At 35.5% G+C, this 16311-nt stretch overlaps 1 protein-coding gene across 1 annotated transcript in view; it reads left to right on the forward strand.

The window, feature by feature from the left end:
• Window positions 1–16311, forward strand: part of ADAMTS19 (ADAM metallopeptidase with thrombospondin type 1 motif 19) — a 229737-nt gene that overhangs the window by 59857 nt on the left and 153569 nt on the right. Inside the window, exon 7 of the mRNA XM_029941162.1 lies at window positions 9251–9294. Within this exon, the coding sequence (XP_029797022.1) occupies window positions 9251–9294 (44 nt within the window). The remainder of the gene's footprint in view (window positions 1–9250; window positions 9295–16311) is intronic.

The raw sequence follows: 16311 nt of genomic DNA on the forward strand, positions 1-16311 counted from the left end.
CTCTTACATGGCTAGGGAAAGTTAGCAACAAGGGAGGTGATGAGGAAGAATGGTTAGTTAAGAGTGTGGCTCTTAAGCCGTTATAACACAAGAGTAAAATACAGCACGCAACAGATTCCCTTTTCAGTGTCTTGGAGAGAAAAATGAAATTGGAAATGAGGAATGAAAGTACTTTCACAGGAGTGGTGAGGTGAGGCGCAACTTGCCTGGAGAGAGTATGATCCCAATAGTGTACATATATTTACATGTATTAGTTATATACAGTGACTTTAGTTATACAAATACATGGAAATTAAAACGTAGAAATATACTGTAAAATGGTAACTGTAAGTACTCCTTGATAGTGGGATTGTAGGCTAATGTTTTAACTTTATTCTTATATTTTTCAAATATCTACAAGAAATATATTGCATTTTAATGAGAACATATGAATTCGTAATCAAATTATGAGTATCATTCGCTTTAGTCTCGGAAGCAGTATTTTAAACACCTAACAGCCTTGAGAAGGCAGACAAATTTTATCAGGTGACAATTATATAAAAACCATTTGCGGCTAATATATCCTGACATGGTTATTTCTCGTGTAGCTTTTAGTTATGGGTAGAAAACCAAAGCTTCATTGTCTAAATAGAATTTCTGCTCCAAACCCAAAGAGAAGCCTTGTTTTCAGGGTAAAATATGCTACAGTTTTTCTGAGCCACTTCATGTTTTATGGGAGATAAAAAATCTTTGTACACCTTTCATCCTTTTAGTAGAAATGTTGACTTTGCTTTTTTTGTATGCTGATAGATAGGACTTAGACTAGGACCCAGCAAATTTTTTTGGATCGCAACAGGAATAAAAGTAGAAGTAAAACAGAAAATAGAAAAATTGGTGATTGAAAATAAGGGAAAAAAACTATTGAAGTATGTAGACATATAAAATATTAATCGGTACTGACAAATAATTCTACCTTTACCTCCCTCTGGGGCTAAAATTTATTTGGAGGATTTCTGTTTCTCCCTACCACTTCCTGTCAGTGCCCTAACAATGAAAATCAGCCCACTAGAGGGAATGTTACTCCTAAGTGACCCAGCACCATTGGATTAGTGAAGTCTAAGTAAACGGTTTGAGTAATTGAGGTAGAAGTATCTCTTTTTAGTTAGAAAAAAGATAAACCTAAAGGTGATCAGATCTTTTGCTTTGTAAGGAAGTTGTGAAAGATAAAAGTAAAATTTTCAATCTCCGTGGATTCCATGGTCTCATCCACATGTGGCAGACTGACTGGTTTCTAGGGTATTCTCATCTTAGATGATTAAACTTTGTATGTTATGTGAACATATTAGTAGGAAGGATAGCTCTTAATTTTGGCTTCAACTAAAATACCGTTTTTATAACTCCAAACCTATCTGCAGTAATGTATTATTTAAATTGTCCTGTGATACTAAAATAAATAATGTAAAGTTGACTCAGTGGTTGTTGGACCCATAGTAACAAAAACCCAAAGTATGTCCTCCTGTATGATTTCTTCACGTAATTTTTACATTTCTCTTTGAAATCATGCAGAAGACATAGATTTCTCTGGAAAATACTCTGAAATTTAGAATACAATTTAGTAAATGATAGCTTTGCCTTTTCATTAGTGAAAATGTTTTTGGTTTATGTGCAGTACTTTTGAAAGTTAGTTTTAAACTAACGTCATTGGCAAGTAAGATAGAAAACTCAATAAAATATACAAATGGCAGAAATATATTAATTTAATACGACTCCTAGAATAATTTTTGAATGAATCATTTATAGGTATATCCCAGGACACTATAAAACTCAACAATGAGAGTTATTCTCAGATGCATCTTCCTTCTTGGAAATTAAAGGCTACATTTTATTTATTTTTTCAATATAAATCAGAGCTTCAGCAGACTTTATTGGCCTTCCCACTTGCCAGAGTCTAACTATCATTTCCATAAACTCACATTGTGAAACCCTGGGATGCAGACTTCAGGGGCCCTGAGCCAACGTGAGCCAAAGATGTGAGAATTTAAATCCACATGATCGTCAATCTAGGCAGCAAACAGATCAATACCCCCCCATCATCTCCACCCAAATTTTGAATATTATGAAGTTAAGAATACATTGTTTGGGCCTTCTTGAAAGAAGTTGACAGTGGAAAATTGAAGATTAAGGATTATAGTCTGATCTGAAGTTTTTTAAGGCTGCTCACAATTTATTCTTTAATTGTACTGAGAAGTACTTCCAGTGCTTTTGGAGAAAAGAGCTTGCATTTTTAAAAATAATTTGCCTTATTCATGTGTTTGCTGAGTAGAAACTGGCAGTGTGAAGGACTCCAAGTGCCCTTGAAAGCAAGCAGTGCATTTGTCATAGTTTTATCGTCTTGTTTAGTTACAGATGAAGTCCCTTGTTTCACATTATGTAAATTAAATAGTTATGTTGCAGCCTCGTGCACTATGATGTGATGTACTGTACATTTAGAAAAAGCACATAAAATCCCTTTCCCTCTACATCTGAATATACTTTATACTCAGTGATTCTTGGCCCTAAGGTGAAGATTTTGATTTTATGTGATTCTTTAATTTTCTGCATTACCATATGAATTCATATTATTCATCTGTTGTGGGTGTTTCTCTCTCCATTTGTTTGCTGGCAAAGGCAACTGCAAAATAGAACTATCCATTATTTAATGCAATTCCCCAGGCTTCTTCCTCGCTGGTCCTGGGGCCCTTATCACATTACAGAAATGATTGTGTCATCCTCCTCTTTGACTTCAGAGTAGAGCCTTTTTTATTTTGTATTCTTCCCCTTTATCCACTGCTTGCACCTAATGAATCCAGCCACATCTAGTTGTGTAGGTTGTGCACTGCACAACAGTAGAAGGAGCTTTTTACGTTGCTGTGTACATAAATGTATCCCTAGAATTAAGCAGTACAGTTCACTAGTTTAACTTAGAAGAAGTTTAGGGTATGGTAGTTTGGGTGATTAATGGGGTAAAATTTCAGTGTGTCTCCCTCATTTACTTAGAGTTGTCTTTCTAATTAAGGCATGTGTTTTCAGAAAGATCTTTAAAAAAAAACAAAGTAGAAATATTAAGACACTCAGTGCTGATGGACAATCTGTTTGTTTTGTTCAGTAAAATTTCTTTGCTATTTACTTTTTAATAATTAACACAAATTAACCTGTTTTACAGCAGTTCATTTGGAACATACGTGTGTGTAAAGCAGATGCAAGTAATACTGATAAGATTGTATCTTCTTTATAAAACAAGGAAAGATGTTTGGAACAGTGAATAGTACTGTATCAAGTGATAGCCATCTTTCAGTTATCCAGAATGGATTAACTAGGTTTTAGATTTATCAGAATGAAACATAGTATTTTATTTCAGAAAAAACATTAAAAATTTTAAAGTAGTGAAAACATGTTATGCTGTTGCTGCTGTTTGGAAATACACAGTTATCAGTAGACAGCACACTGTAATGCTACATTGTGTCTATTACATTTGAAGTATGACCTACTCCCTTGCAGTCAGATGATAGGTCTCTAGAGCAAAGATGTCTCTGATATGCAGTCTGAAAGCAGGAGCAGCATGGGTTTCTGGGTGGCTCAGTTGGTTCAGCGTCCGACTTTGGCTCAGGTCATGATATCATGGTTTGTGGGTTCGAGCCCTGCGTTGGGCTCTGTGCTGACAACTCAGAGCCTGGAGCCTGTTTCGGATTCTGTGTCTCCTTCTCTTTCTGCCCCTCCCTTACTCATGCTCTGTTTTCTCTGTCTCAATAATAAATAAACATAAATAAATAAGAGGAGGAGCAGTGCAAAGCATGGCCGCTAAGACAAACTAAAGTCAAATATTTAAGGGTGGATAGAGTTAAATAAGTGAGGATAGGAAAAAGGAAAGGTTAGTGTGCAAGAGAGTCGGAGTTTCTGCCTTTCTTGAATCCTAGTGTATATTGGAGAGGTGTTCTTAGCTGAGAGACCCACACAAATAATAAAGCTTCAAGTGATTCTTTGTGAAGAAATTCATGAGATGAACAGTCACACTTGTATTATTTTTTGTTATTTATAACTGCAGAATGGCAAACATATTCCTAAATACTGAATATTATTTAAATGTATCAAGTTTATATCAAGTCAGGTGACTTGTGTTGAAAATATACTATTTAAGGTTGTGTTTCATCTTCTTTATTGGAACTGTATGTTTCTCTCCTCTATTCTAGTAATCAAGGGTTGATTCTATATGGAAGTCATGTCTGTCAAATATTTGCCAGGAAGAACAGTAAAAAATTATAATGACTAATTGTTGATAGTAAGTTACATCATTTTGTAGTTCATTCATATCCATGGATATCCACACATACCTTTTTTGGGGGCTCCAATTTTATGGGAAGGAAATGGCAATATTGTAACAAGTACTAAAGCTTACAATAATTCATAATTCACACATTCCCCACTTGTAGAAACGTATTGTTGAAAAAAATAGTTTATTATCAATTGAAGTCAGTGTGAACATCTTATTGAGGCAGTATATTTTCCGTAGTTTGGTAAAAGAAACTGCATGATATAAAGTGTGATAATAGAATAAGGCCTATCTGGCTTGAGTCTATGTACATTAAGATCTAATCAGGTTTACCATACAGATATATTTTTCTATACTAGTTACTGTATGATAGGTCACAAATCGTATTCCATTCCTGTAATTATGTGACAGTCTGGCTAACTAGATAAGCATACAAGGTTCCCATTACAGACATCTTGGAATGGTAGAAAAAATAAATGAAAAATCCTCTTATATGCACCAATGAGCCAGAAAATTAAAGGCTGTGGCAAAAAAAATTACATAAACAACACAAAAAAAGCAAACAACAAAAGAGAGCTTCTGAGGTAAAGCAGTAGCTTCCCAGGGAGGAGGTTATTGGACCTAAACTTCTGGGTTCTTGGTTTTAGCTTCCAGATGAAGAGAACACTTAGAGGCTTTGCGAGTGTGGCCGTGGGGCGGAAGTGACTGCACAGAGGCCAGAACGCTTCGATGCCTACACCTTTCATTAAAGTGTGACCTAGTAGAAGCTCAGCAAGCAGAGCACAGGCATTCTAGCTGAGCCATGATGGCAGGTTAGGAAAAAGCCACTCCTCTGGGGATTCAGTCCCACAAATATGATTTCCACATTGAAACACTTGTTGAAAGCACATGCAAAAACTACTCTGAAGAAGTCCTTTCTCGACTTAACACTGCATGAGGCAACTGCAAATAGAGTGCAACTATGAGTTCACCCTAGAATTTCAAAACATGAAATAACATGGGGCGTCTTGGTGGTTCAGTCGAGTAAGCCTCTGACTTACACTTGGGTCATGATCTCATGGTTCGTGAGTTCGAGCCCCACGTCAGGCTCTGTGCTGACAGGCTGAAGCTGCTTCAGATTCTGTGTGTGTGTGTCTCTCTGCCCCTCCCCCTTTCATGCTCTGTCTTTGTCTCTCAAAAATGAATAAACATTAAAAAATTTAAAAAAAAACACAAAATGACAGCAAATTTTATTGTAAGACCCAGGAGTCCCAGTAAAGACTAATGTAAAAAGCTGGCATTATAAAGAAGCCTGTTCGCATGATTAAAAACAGCAAAAAATCTGAAATGTGAGAATAAGTTATTTAAGGGGGGGAAATGAGTTGATTTGAAAATTGAGGAAAATAAAACATCTATAAAAGAAATGTAATTATAATTAAAATCTCAATGTGTGAGTTGAAGGACCAATTAGATGCAGATGAAGAGAGCACTAGTGGATTGGATGATAGATCTGAGGGACTCTTCCAGAAGGCTGCCTAGAGTGGTTAAGAGATGGAATTACAAGAGAGTGCTTGAGAGTTACAGACCTCTGAATGAAAAGAGCAAAATTTCACCTAAAGGTGTTCTAGCATAATGGAGAGAATGTGAGAAGAATTACCTACATAGACAATCCTAAGAATTTTTATGTGTCATTGGATCTTCAAATTGGAAAACACCAAGCAGAGATCAAGTGATGCCATTCCCAGATTTGAAGGTAGGAGGGAATTTTGAGTCCAGAAATATAGGCAGCCTCTAAAAGCTAGAAAAGGCAAGGAAACAGATTATCACCCATGGATTCCAGAAAGAACACAGTACTTTTATTTCATCCTGTTGAATTCTCGACTTCTGACTTTGAAACTGTAAGATAATACATTTATGTTAAATCACTGTTTGTGTAATTTATTACAACAGCAATAGGAAACCAATACAATGTATTTTAAATGTAAAAGTAACCATACATCGAGCATAATCTAATGTTACTTTTCAAGTAGAAACAAGATATAGGAAATTAAGACTAGATAAGAAGACAGAAAAACAAACAAGAAAAGAAAAGATATATAATTTGGGACGTAGAGTTCACAAATAAGAGAAAAATCCAAATATATCCATAATAAAATATTAAATTCACTTATAAAGCAATAATATAAATAGGTTTTATCATTTTAACCATATTTCTTGATTCGAAACTAGCATTGATTTTTGTTAATATCAGACAAAATAGACTGTAGCAGAGAAAATATTAGGATAGATAGGGTTTCCATACAATAATAAAAACTAATTCAAAATATGGATAAAAGTTCAGAGACTTAACTTAGTTTCAACATAAAGCAAAAATATCAGAATCACAAGGAAACAACAAATTTATAACCACAGTGGAATTTTAACACTTCTTTTCATGAACAGATTTAAAAATAAATTCAGAATTTCTCATTTTCTTAATCCATTTTATTTTATTTTTTTTAACGTTTATTTATTTTTGAGAGAGACAGAGCATAAGTGGGGATGGGGCAGAGAGAGAGAGGGAGACACAAAATCTGAAGCAGGCTTCAGGCTCTGACCTATCAGCAGAGAGACTGACATGGGGCTCAAACTCATGAACCATGAGATCATGACCTGAGCCAAAGTCAGATGCTTAACCAACTAAGCCACCCAGGTGCCCCTGTTAAGCCATTTTATATCAGAGTTTATTAGCTGGATCTAATGAGCATGTATACCTTGTCTTCAAACAATTTGAGAGCCAACATTTTTTACGGTTTTAATTCCAGAGTCGTTGACACACATTGTTATATTAGTTTCAAGTGCACAACAATCCTGTCCTTTACTCAGTGCTCATCATGATACATGTGCTCTTAATTCCTTTCACTATTTCATCTCCCACCCACCTCCATCTTGCAACCTGCAGTTTGTTGTTTGTATTTAAGAATCTTTTGTTGTTGTTGTTTATTTCTTTACATTTTACTTTATTTTCGAATGTTTATTTGTTTAGTTTAGTTTGAGAGAGAGAGAGAGAGCGAGCGAGTGAGCGAGCAGGAGAGAACTAGAGAGAGAGAGAGAGAGAGAGAGGTAGAGGGGAGAAAGAATCCCAAGCAGGCTCCACATAGCCAGCTCAAAGCTTGTCATGGGGCTCAAACTCATGAGCTGTGAGATCCTGACCCATGACCTGAGCCGAAATCAGGAGTAGGACCCTTAACTGACTGAGCCACCCAGGTGCCCTGGGTTTCTTTACATTTTAAATATGTATGGTACATTTACAAAACTATGCGTGGATATTAAATCACAGATGCTGCTGGTGGGCTGAGCAAAATGTGAATTGAAACCTAACCATTATCATTATCAATGTAGATGTCATTGGTGAAATTTATCGGAATATTGCTCTTAATTTTTATAAGTCATTTTTCATTTAGAGATGGCATTCAGCAGGCTATAACAGGAATAAAAAAGCAGAAAATTTTTTTTTTCATTTCTCCCTTACATAGACACAAATACCCATTATTGTATTGTTTGTAATACTAAAGATTCTAAAGAAACTAAACATGCATCAGTAAGGAATTGCTTAAATTATAGTACAGAAATACCCAGAACAACAAAAGACAACAAAGAGGTCAACAACGAACTTTTGAGAGCTTACTAGGTGATTGGTACTGTGTTCAGGGTTTTCTGTGTGTTAGCTCATCCAACCCTTTCACTAAACACACATTTAAATGTCTTACACGTGCTAGGGTGCCTGGGTGGCTCAGTGAGCTAAGCATCTGACTTAAATTCAGGTTCGTAGGTTCGAGCTGACAGCTTGGACTTCAAAGCCTGTATCCTGCTTCATATTTTTTGTCTCCCTCTCTCTCTGCCCCTTCCCTGCTTGTGCTCTGTTTCTCTCTCTCTCAAAAACAAACATTACAAAAATAAATGTTTTATATGTGTTAAATCATCTAACCTGTACTACAAACCTACCTGGTAGATAGCTGTCATTATTATCTCCCCTTTTTTTAGATGAGAGGACGCAGGCATAAGAAGTTGAACTAAATTGCCTAAGGTCACATAACTAGTAAAAAAAAAAAAAGGTAGATAAAATTATGCTTTCATACAGTTTTCCTCTAAAGTTCATAACTTGCTATGGAATGTTCTTTGAGATATAGTGGTTGAATAGCAAGTTATAGAATATTATTCATGATTAGATCCTACCTGTGTAAAAACATTAATTTCCTCATGCCCTTTTTAAAATGATTACTACCAGTCTTAAAAAAATCTGCCAGTCTTATGATATAAAATATTTTGTTGTTTTAACTTGTATTTTTTACATTTGAATCTTCTATCTGGAAATTGTTTTTGTATCTGTGGAAATTATTTTTGTATCTGTGAAGTTGAGATCTTACAATATTTGTCAAGCAGAAAGCTATGTCCCAATATCAGATATAATTTTTATAATAAAAAAGTGAAATCCTGTAAAATTCAAAACAAAATAGAATTTTATTTTTATTTTATGTTTTTAATGTTTATTTTTGAGAGAGAGAGAGAGTGAGAGAGAGAAAGAGAAAGCATGAGTGAGGGAAGCAGAGAGAGAGAGGGAGACACAGAATCCAAAGCAGGCTCCAGGCTCTGAGCTGTCAGCACAGAGCCTGATGCGGGGCTCGAGCCCATGAACCATGAGATCATGACCTGAGCTGAATTCGGATGCCTAACTGAGTGAGCCACTGCGATACCCCTAGAATCTTATTTTTGAATATTTTTTTATGAAATAGGATAGCATGTTTCAGGATTTATATAAGGTAAAAACGTATCATTAAAATTTTAATAATTCTCATATATTCCTAGAATTAAAATTAGTCAATCTTAGTCCTAGTAAATTCTTGGAGATAACGTGTGTGGTTTATTTGTTCATGTAATTATTAAAAGTGAGTCACATAATCTATCAAATGTGGAAAAGTTTACTTCCATTTTCTGTTTCCTCTCTAGGAAAGATTTCTGTGTTCATAAAGATGAACCATGTGATACTGTTGGTAAGTGTATGTAAAAATTTTTATACTTTGAGTCATTATGGGGACTTTTAACACAGCATTTGTTTTAGTTTAGGATATTATTTAAGAATGCTGGTTTTAATGGAATGTTTTTAGAATGTCACAGGTAAGTATTTCCAACCTTGTGTTTTATCATTTGTTAACACTTCAGTTATCAACGAAACATTTTGAAGACATATATACACCATCTACTGGGCAAATAGTTTAAACAATGCTTTAAGAACAGCATGAGTTCTTTTTTCTTATTTTCACAAAGATGTATACATGGATTCAGTGAAACTCTATTAGTATTGCTAAATCAAGGCAAAATATATTAATGTCAATATGATTGACCTTTTTCAGGCTAATTGTTCTTTTCTGAGTTATAAATGCTTGAAGTTCTTTGCAGACTGTGTCAGGGAAACTCCATCTCATTTGCCCAACTAATGAGGATTTTCTGTACCGAGAGTAGTAAATTTTTTATATTTTGTCCTGGATATCTAAAATTCTTAAGACATAACTATATAGCCAATAGGATCCATGAAACCAGAGTTCTTAATTTTGAGAGAATGGCTATGTATATGCTAATATAAATGCATCTACATAATTTATTTATCCATATGTGTAACTATATATAAATTACATGGCTATATATATTACTTTCAGGTAATGTAGCTGTATATAATAAGGCATTATAGGTAAGGTATAGTTAAGAGTCCCCTTTGGTTTTGATGTATCACGTAGGCTTTATTTCTATAGAGGAGGACATACTTTAACTTAACCATCTTTGACATGTCATATGTTCTTTGTAAGAAGGACAATTTAAAAAGAGTAAAAAAGAATAAAGGAGTACATGTATTTTTAAAAATAAGTTCAGAGTAGTTCCATCATTTAAGTTCTCATCAACCTCGAATAATTAAATTCTGAGATAGTTGGGAAGTAGTCATAATAGGGTTAGGCAGATAATGATGATGGAATCAAAGGCTTGTTTGGTATAGAAGAGGCCATAGCATAAAAAAAATCTAGACACGTGAGGAAAAGCTGAATGGATTTAGAGATGCTTTTCCTGCTTTCTGCAGTCTTCTTCTCCTCTTGTCTGAATCTCCAGAAATTAAAGCTTGATCTATAGTTTTAATCAACTGAAGCACAGAAACATTTGATTACCAATGAAGCCGTATCAAGATAATGACCTTTGCATCCACCTACTCAACTCTATTGCCCCTAAGCCTTTAATGTAGCAGTAAGGTGTGGAGTGTCCAATGCCCTTGCTGAGATTTCTCTGGATATCTGAGTACTTTGATTCTTGGGTGCTTCTTGGTGACCCTGTTCAATCACTGAATCGTTTAACCTAGACCTCAGTCTAACCTCTGGGCTTCCAAATGTATGAGCCAACAAATTTCTTTATTATTTAAGCCAATTTAAGGTTTTTATTTCTGTAACTTATGGCACAAAAAATAGGTTTTCCATGATACTCATAAACTCATTTTTAAGGAAAGAAAATATGGGGCAATATTAATGATTTTCACCGTTATTAAGAAGGTGCAGGTAACTCTTCTATGAATTGTTCCCAAAGTTGAAGAAGCATCTGTGGCTTGCAGGCGAACAGCCCTCAATCTCTGGTATCACAAAACCAAAGAGATTAGGGCTTATCTATAAAATGTTTATTGACACACATCGAAAAATTCCTTATGTAGTATTATGGGCTATATTTTTGTCAGTTGCTTTCTTATAGCAGTGTGTTACACCTTTCTGCTTCTTCTGTTACTGATGCAGCCCATTTCACTTTGCGTACTATGTAATGAAACTTTGGGGAGATAGAAAGGAGAAAGGAAAATGGATTTGTATTTATTTATTTGGATAATAATAATTATGTTAGTTTACATAAAAATTAGTTGGATACTATAGGACGTGAAGGTGACAATTTCACCTCATCTCTCAGTAGGTATAATAAGAGACAGCAGTTAAAAGCTTTGAATTTATAGTATTGACTTGAATCATAAATGAAGAGGAATACCTGTATTTTAAAGACAATGGTTAGGTTTACAGTATGCAGTGTAATTTGAGCAACACTTCAGTGGCATTATTTCATTTAATTTCTTCAAAATCTGAATTCTCTAGTTTTATTATCATTATTACTTCACAGGTGAAGAAAACACTGAAATAGAAGAGAGTATGGATTTTGAAATCAGACATCTAGATTTAAATTTTTAAAAAATATTTATCTGAAAGGGAGGCAGAGTTCAAGCAGGGGTGGACAGAGAGAGAGGGAGACAGAATCCGAAGCAGGCTCCAGCCTCTGAGCTGTCAGCACAGAGTCCAACATAGGGCTCGAACTCATGGACCGCAGGATCATGACCTGAGCTGAAGTTGGACTTTTCCACCTGGGTGCCCCGCAGACATCTAGATTTAAATCAGACCTCTCTGCTTTTTATTATTTAGAGGGATGGAGGCACATTATTTAACACATGAAAGTTTGGATTCCTCAACTTTATAATAGAAGCTATCTTGTTGACCTCATGGAATGTTGTGAAACTGTCACATTTGCAAAGACAGCTAGTTTTTTGTTTGTTTTTTGTTTTTGAGAGAGTGAGAGAATGCAAGTGGAGGAAATGGGCAGAGGGAGGGAGGGAGGGAGGGAGAGAGAGGGAGAGAGGGAGAGAGAGAGAGAGAGAGAGAGAGAGAGAATATCTCAAGCAGGCTTCATGCTCATTGCGGAGCCTAACAGGGGGCTCAATCCCATGACCCCGGGATCCCATGATCTAAGCTGACATCAGGAGTTGGACAACTGAGCCACCCGTGTGTCCCATAGGCAGGTAGTTTTTAATCGGTGTTCAGTCCGCACTAATTTCTATCACACCTTTCTGTACCCTTGCCAAGAGGTCACACATTTGCCCAGCATCGCTGTTAGTAAGTGGTGCCACTGGCCTCTGCCTCAGCTCTTAGAATGAGGAGTCAGCTTCCTTCTGTGATGTGATGCGTTTGTGTAACAGAGGACAGTACAACTAGAAGACTAGCAGTGAGAAAAGTAACTTTGCATGAAGTTATAGAACAGATGTGTATAAATTAAAATAGATTACTAATGGTGACTATAAACTTGGAAATAACTTATCCATCAGCATTTTAACTTTGAAATAGGATGTTTTGTACATTTGCTGATGCAGAAGATGTGTACATCTTAAATGTGTCGGGCTTTATCGGCGTTGTGGGGTATTATAAATACATGCTTCATTTGATAAGTTGTGCCTATTTATTAAACTTATATTTGAAAAGCTGTTTAGAGGGTAAAAAGTAAAAGTTGCTTTACCATCCCCTCAATCACTTTTTCCTGCTGATTTTGTCACATAGATGGTGGTAGATTGGTAGATAGGAATACAGATACTGGAAGAAAAAGATTCTATTAAATGTTTTTATCAACAGAATATCAGTTCTAAAACGTATGTGTGTCACCTTTTAGCATTCCTGAAATTGAGATTCAGTTTGTAACCAGAGATCTATTTTCAAAGCGTGTCAGTATAATTTAGAATTTTTTAAATCTCAGGTTGGGGGACGTCTGTGGTATCCTTAAATGTCAGGAGACATAACGTACAATTATGGATGCAATTCTTTATGCATTGGTGTTGCTAGTGAGATTGTTACATTCTGTGGCAGGCAGGAAAATGGCCCCCGAAGACATACATGTCCCAGTCCCTGGCGCCTGGGAATATGTTGGGGTACATCACACAGGGAAATGAGGGTTGCAGATGGAATTAAGGCCGCCCCTCAGCTGACCTAACAATAGAGGGGAAATGATCCTGGGCTGTCTTGGTATGCCCGATGTAATCACAAGGATCCTTAAAGACTGAAGAGAGAAGCAGCAGAGCAGAGTCAGAGAGAGATGTGATTACTGAAGACAGGCCCAGAGAGATGTGATGGAAGGTTTCACATCATCATTACTGCTTTTGAAGATGGACGAATGGGACCCCCAGTGAAACATCAGCTTCTAGTATCTGGAAAAAGCACAGAATGGATTCTCCCTTGGAGCCTCCAGAAGGGTGCACAGTCTTGTGATACCTTAATGTCAGCCAGTGAGTCCTGGGCCAAACTAATATACAGAATTGTAAGATAGAAGATTTGGGTGTTTTAGGCCACTAAACTTGTGGTAATTTATTACAGCAGCCTTAGAAAAAGAATATACTTTCTAATAACTAATTACCTCTTCTTATGACTTATAGAGAAGGAATCCAGAAATATGGTGCTCTCAAATCTTTATAGTCTCTTTTAAGAACTGGTAATGGTTTTAGGATTAGATAAAAATAGAAATTTGCATCAGAATATATAAATGTACATAAAGAGCAAGAAACTAGGGCTATGCTAAGAAACATGAATAGACCTCTAACTGAGAGAGTCGATGAAAAAATAGTCTCTCGTCCATGAACAGTGAAAGAAGTCTAATCAATTTTTGAAAATCTTTTTAGGATAATACTGAGCCTCAAGTATTTTAAAGATGATTTCTACTACATGACAAAGGACAAACCATGCCAGTATTTTACAAACTGTTTTACACAATAGAAAAAAAGTGACTTAAAACCATTTTTGGTTAAGTTTCCTACCAAATCCTAAAGAAGACAGTGTAAGAAAGAAAAGCAGGAAGCTTTTCTCACTCAGGAAAGAGATGAATTCTAAACCAAATATTAGCAGATATTATCTCACAACGTATTTCTAAATAACTGAGTAGGGTTGTTTTATCTGAGATGTATTCCAGAAATGCAGCAGTAGTTTAACATGAGAAAATCTTAAAATGTAACTATGTAATAAAATTAAAGATAAAAACCATATGATCATCACAATGGATAAAGAAAATGCTTTTCGTACAATTCAAAACACATTCATGAAAGAAACTCTTGGCAAAATGGAACAAAGTAGAAACTTTATTAACTCAGTTAAAGATATTTATACAAAATCCATAAACATCTTTTCAAAAATAGTGAAGCATTAAAAGGATTCCTTTTAAAATCAGAAACACAGAGAAGATTTTGTTATCAGTGTTTCTATTTAACAATGCATTGGAAATTTTAGGTCTTAAATGAAGTGAATGTTATGATTTTGATTCCTTTTTTTTACAAAAGAATATGAAATGATATTACTAAAATTAACAGGAGAGTAAGGTGGTTAGATATCAAAGGCATATTCAGTAACCAATTACATTCTTTAAGGCAGCAATTGGCAGTGAGACATTTAATTCAAAAATTCTATTAAATATATGGTAAAAATAAAATTCTTTGGAATGTATCTAATAACAAAATACATAGAACATATGGAGAACATTATTGAGCTATTTTGTAATTCAATCAAGAAGGCACAACTCAGAAATGAACTGTATTCATGGTCTAAAAGACCAATAATGGTACAAATGTCACTTCCCTCAAATTGACTTATTGATAGAATGTATTTCCATAAAAATTCTAAAAGGAGATTTGAAAGAAAATTGACATGCTGATTCTAAATGTTATTGAGGAGCATGGACCTAAGAAATTCCAAGTACTGGTGAAGAAAGAATATGGAAGAGGAGTTTCTTCTATCACATACTAAGTATAGTATATAATAAATAGGACCAGGCCATTGTACATATTTGTGAAACTGATAAAAAAAGGAACACTGGGAGAGGAGACACATGATGTTATTTATTACATAGAGAAGAGTTGAAATGAATCACATGGTTTAAACTTATAAAAAATTAGAAGAGAAAATACAGAAAATTCATTTATATTTTGAGTTAGAGACAGATTTTTAAAAATTTTCTATGTTTACTATTGAGACAGAGAGAAACAGAGCATGAGTAAGAGAGAGGCAGAGTGAGAGAGAGACACAGAATCTGAAGCAGGCTCCAGGCTCTGAGCTGTCAGCACAGAGCCAGATGCAGGACTCGAACCCACAGACCATGAGATCATGACCTGAGCCGAAGTCAGACGCTTAACTGACTGAGCCACCCAGGTGCCCCAGAGACAGGTTTTTTTTAAAGGACACAAAAATGCTAATTATAGAGGAAATGGCAAATACAAACTATAGTTGGTAAATACAACTATATTTGAATTTGAAAATTCTGTATATCAGGAGATATCATAATGACAACGGAAGAGAAAAAACAGGCTTCTTTGAGGTAGAAGATAGCCGTATTTCATTTTAGGGTGTCATTACTGTCATTGATTTTATGACATACCATTATATAGTGTACCACTGAAGAGGGTAAAAAACCCTACATGATAAATTCTTAATTGTAAGACATTATCGATTGTAAAGCAGATCACAGTGTGAAATAATGTGAATCTTGGATTTAGTGATGCATAGTATTTACAACATAGATAATAAAGTATTAGAACCCAAAATATGAAAACAGTATCTTAAATCAGTGAATAAGAAATAAACAAGCTGTGGATGTGCGAAATAGGGCCAAAGACTTTAACAGCCATTTTTTTTTAATTTTTTTAAATGCTTTTATTTATTTTTGATACAGAAGAGACAGAGCATGAGAGAGGGAGGGTCAGAGAGAGAGGGAGACACAGAATCTGAAACAGGCTCCAGGCTCTGAGCTAGCTGTCAGCACAGAGCCTGACACGGGGCTCGAACCCACGAATGTGAGATCTGACCTGAGCCGAAGTCGGAGGCTTAACCGACTGAGCCACCCAGACGTCCCAACAGCCATTTTTAGAACAGAATACATCAAGGGTGAATTGAATGGGAGGGAGGAAGGAAGGAACGTCAGCCTCATTAGTGGTAAGAGTGATGTACATTCAGATTACAAGGAGATTTATGCCAAGAAGAGTGATTTTAAAAAGTCTGATATGTCATTTGCAACTATCTTTTCCCATTCTGTCGGTTGCCTATTAGTTTTTTTGATTGTTTCCTTTGCCTTGCAGAAGCTTTTTATCTTGATGAAGTCCCAAGGGTTCAGTTTTGCTTTCATTTCCCTTGCCTTTGAGGATGTGTCAAGTAGGAGATTGCTGCGGTGGAGGTCTAGGAGGTTTTTCCCTACTTTCTCCTCGA

The sequence above is a fragment of the Suricata suricatta genome, chromosome 6 (assembly GCF_006229205.1).
Source record: "Suricata suricatta isolate VVHF042 chromosome 6, meerkat_22Aug2017_6uvM2_HiC, whole genome shotgun sequence".
Lineage (NCBI taxonomy): Eukaryota > Metazoa > Chordata > Mammalia > Carnivora > Herpestidae > Suricata > Suricata suricatta.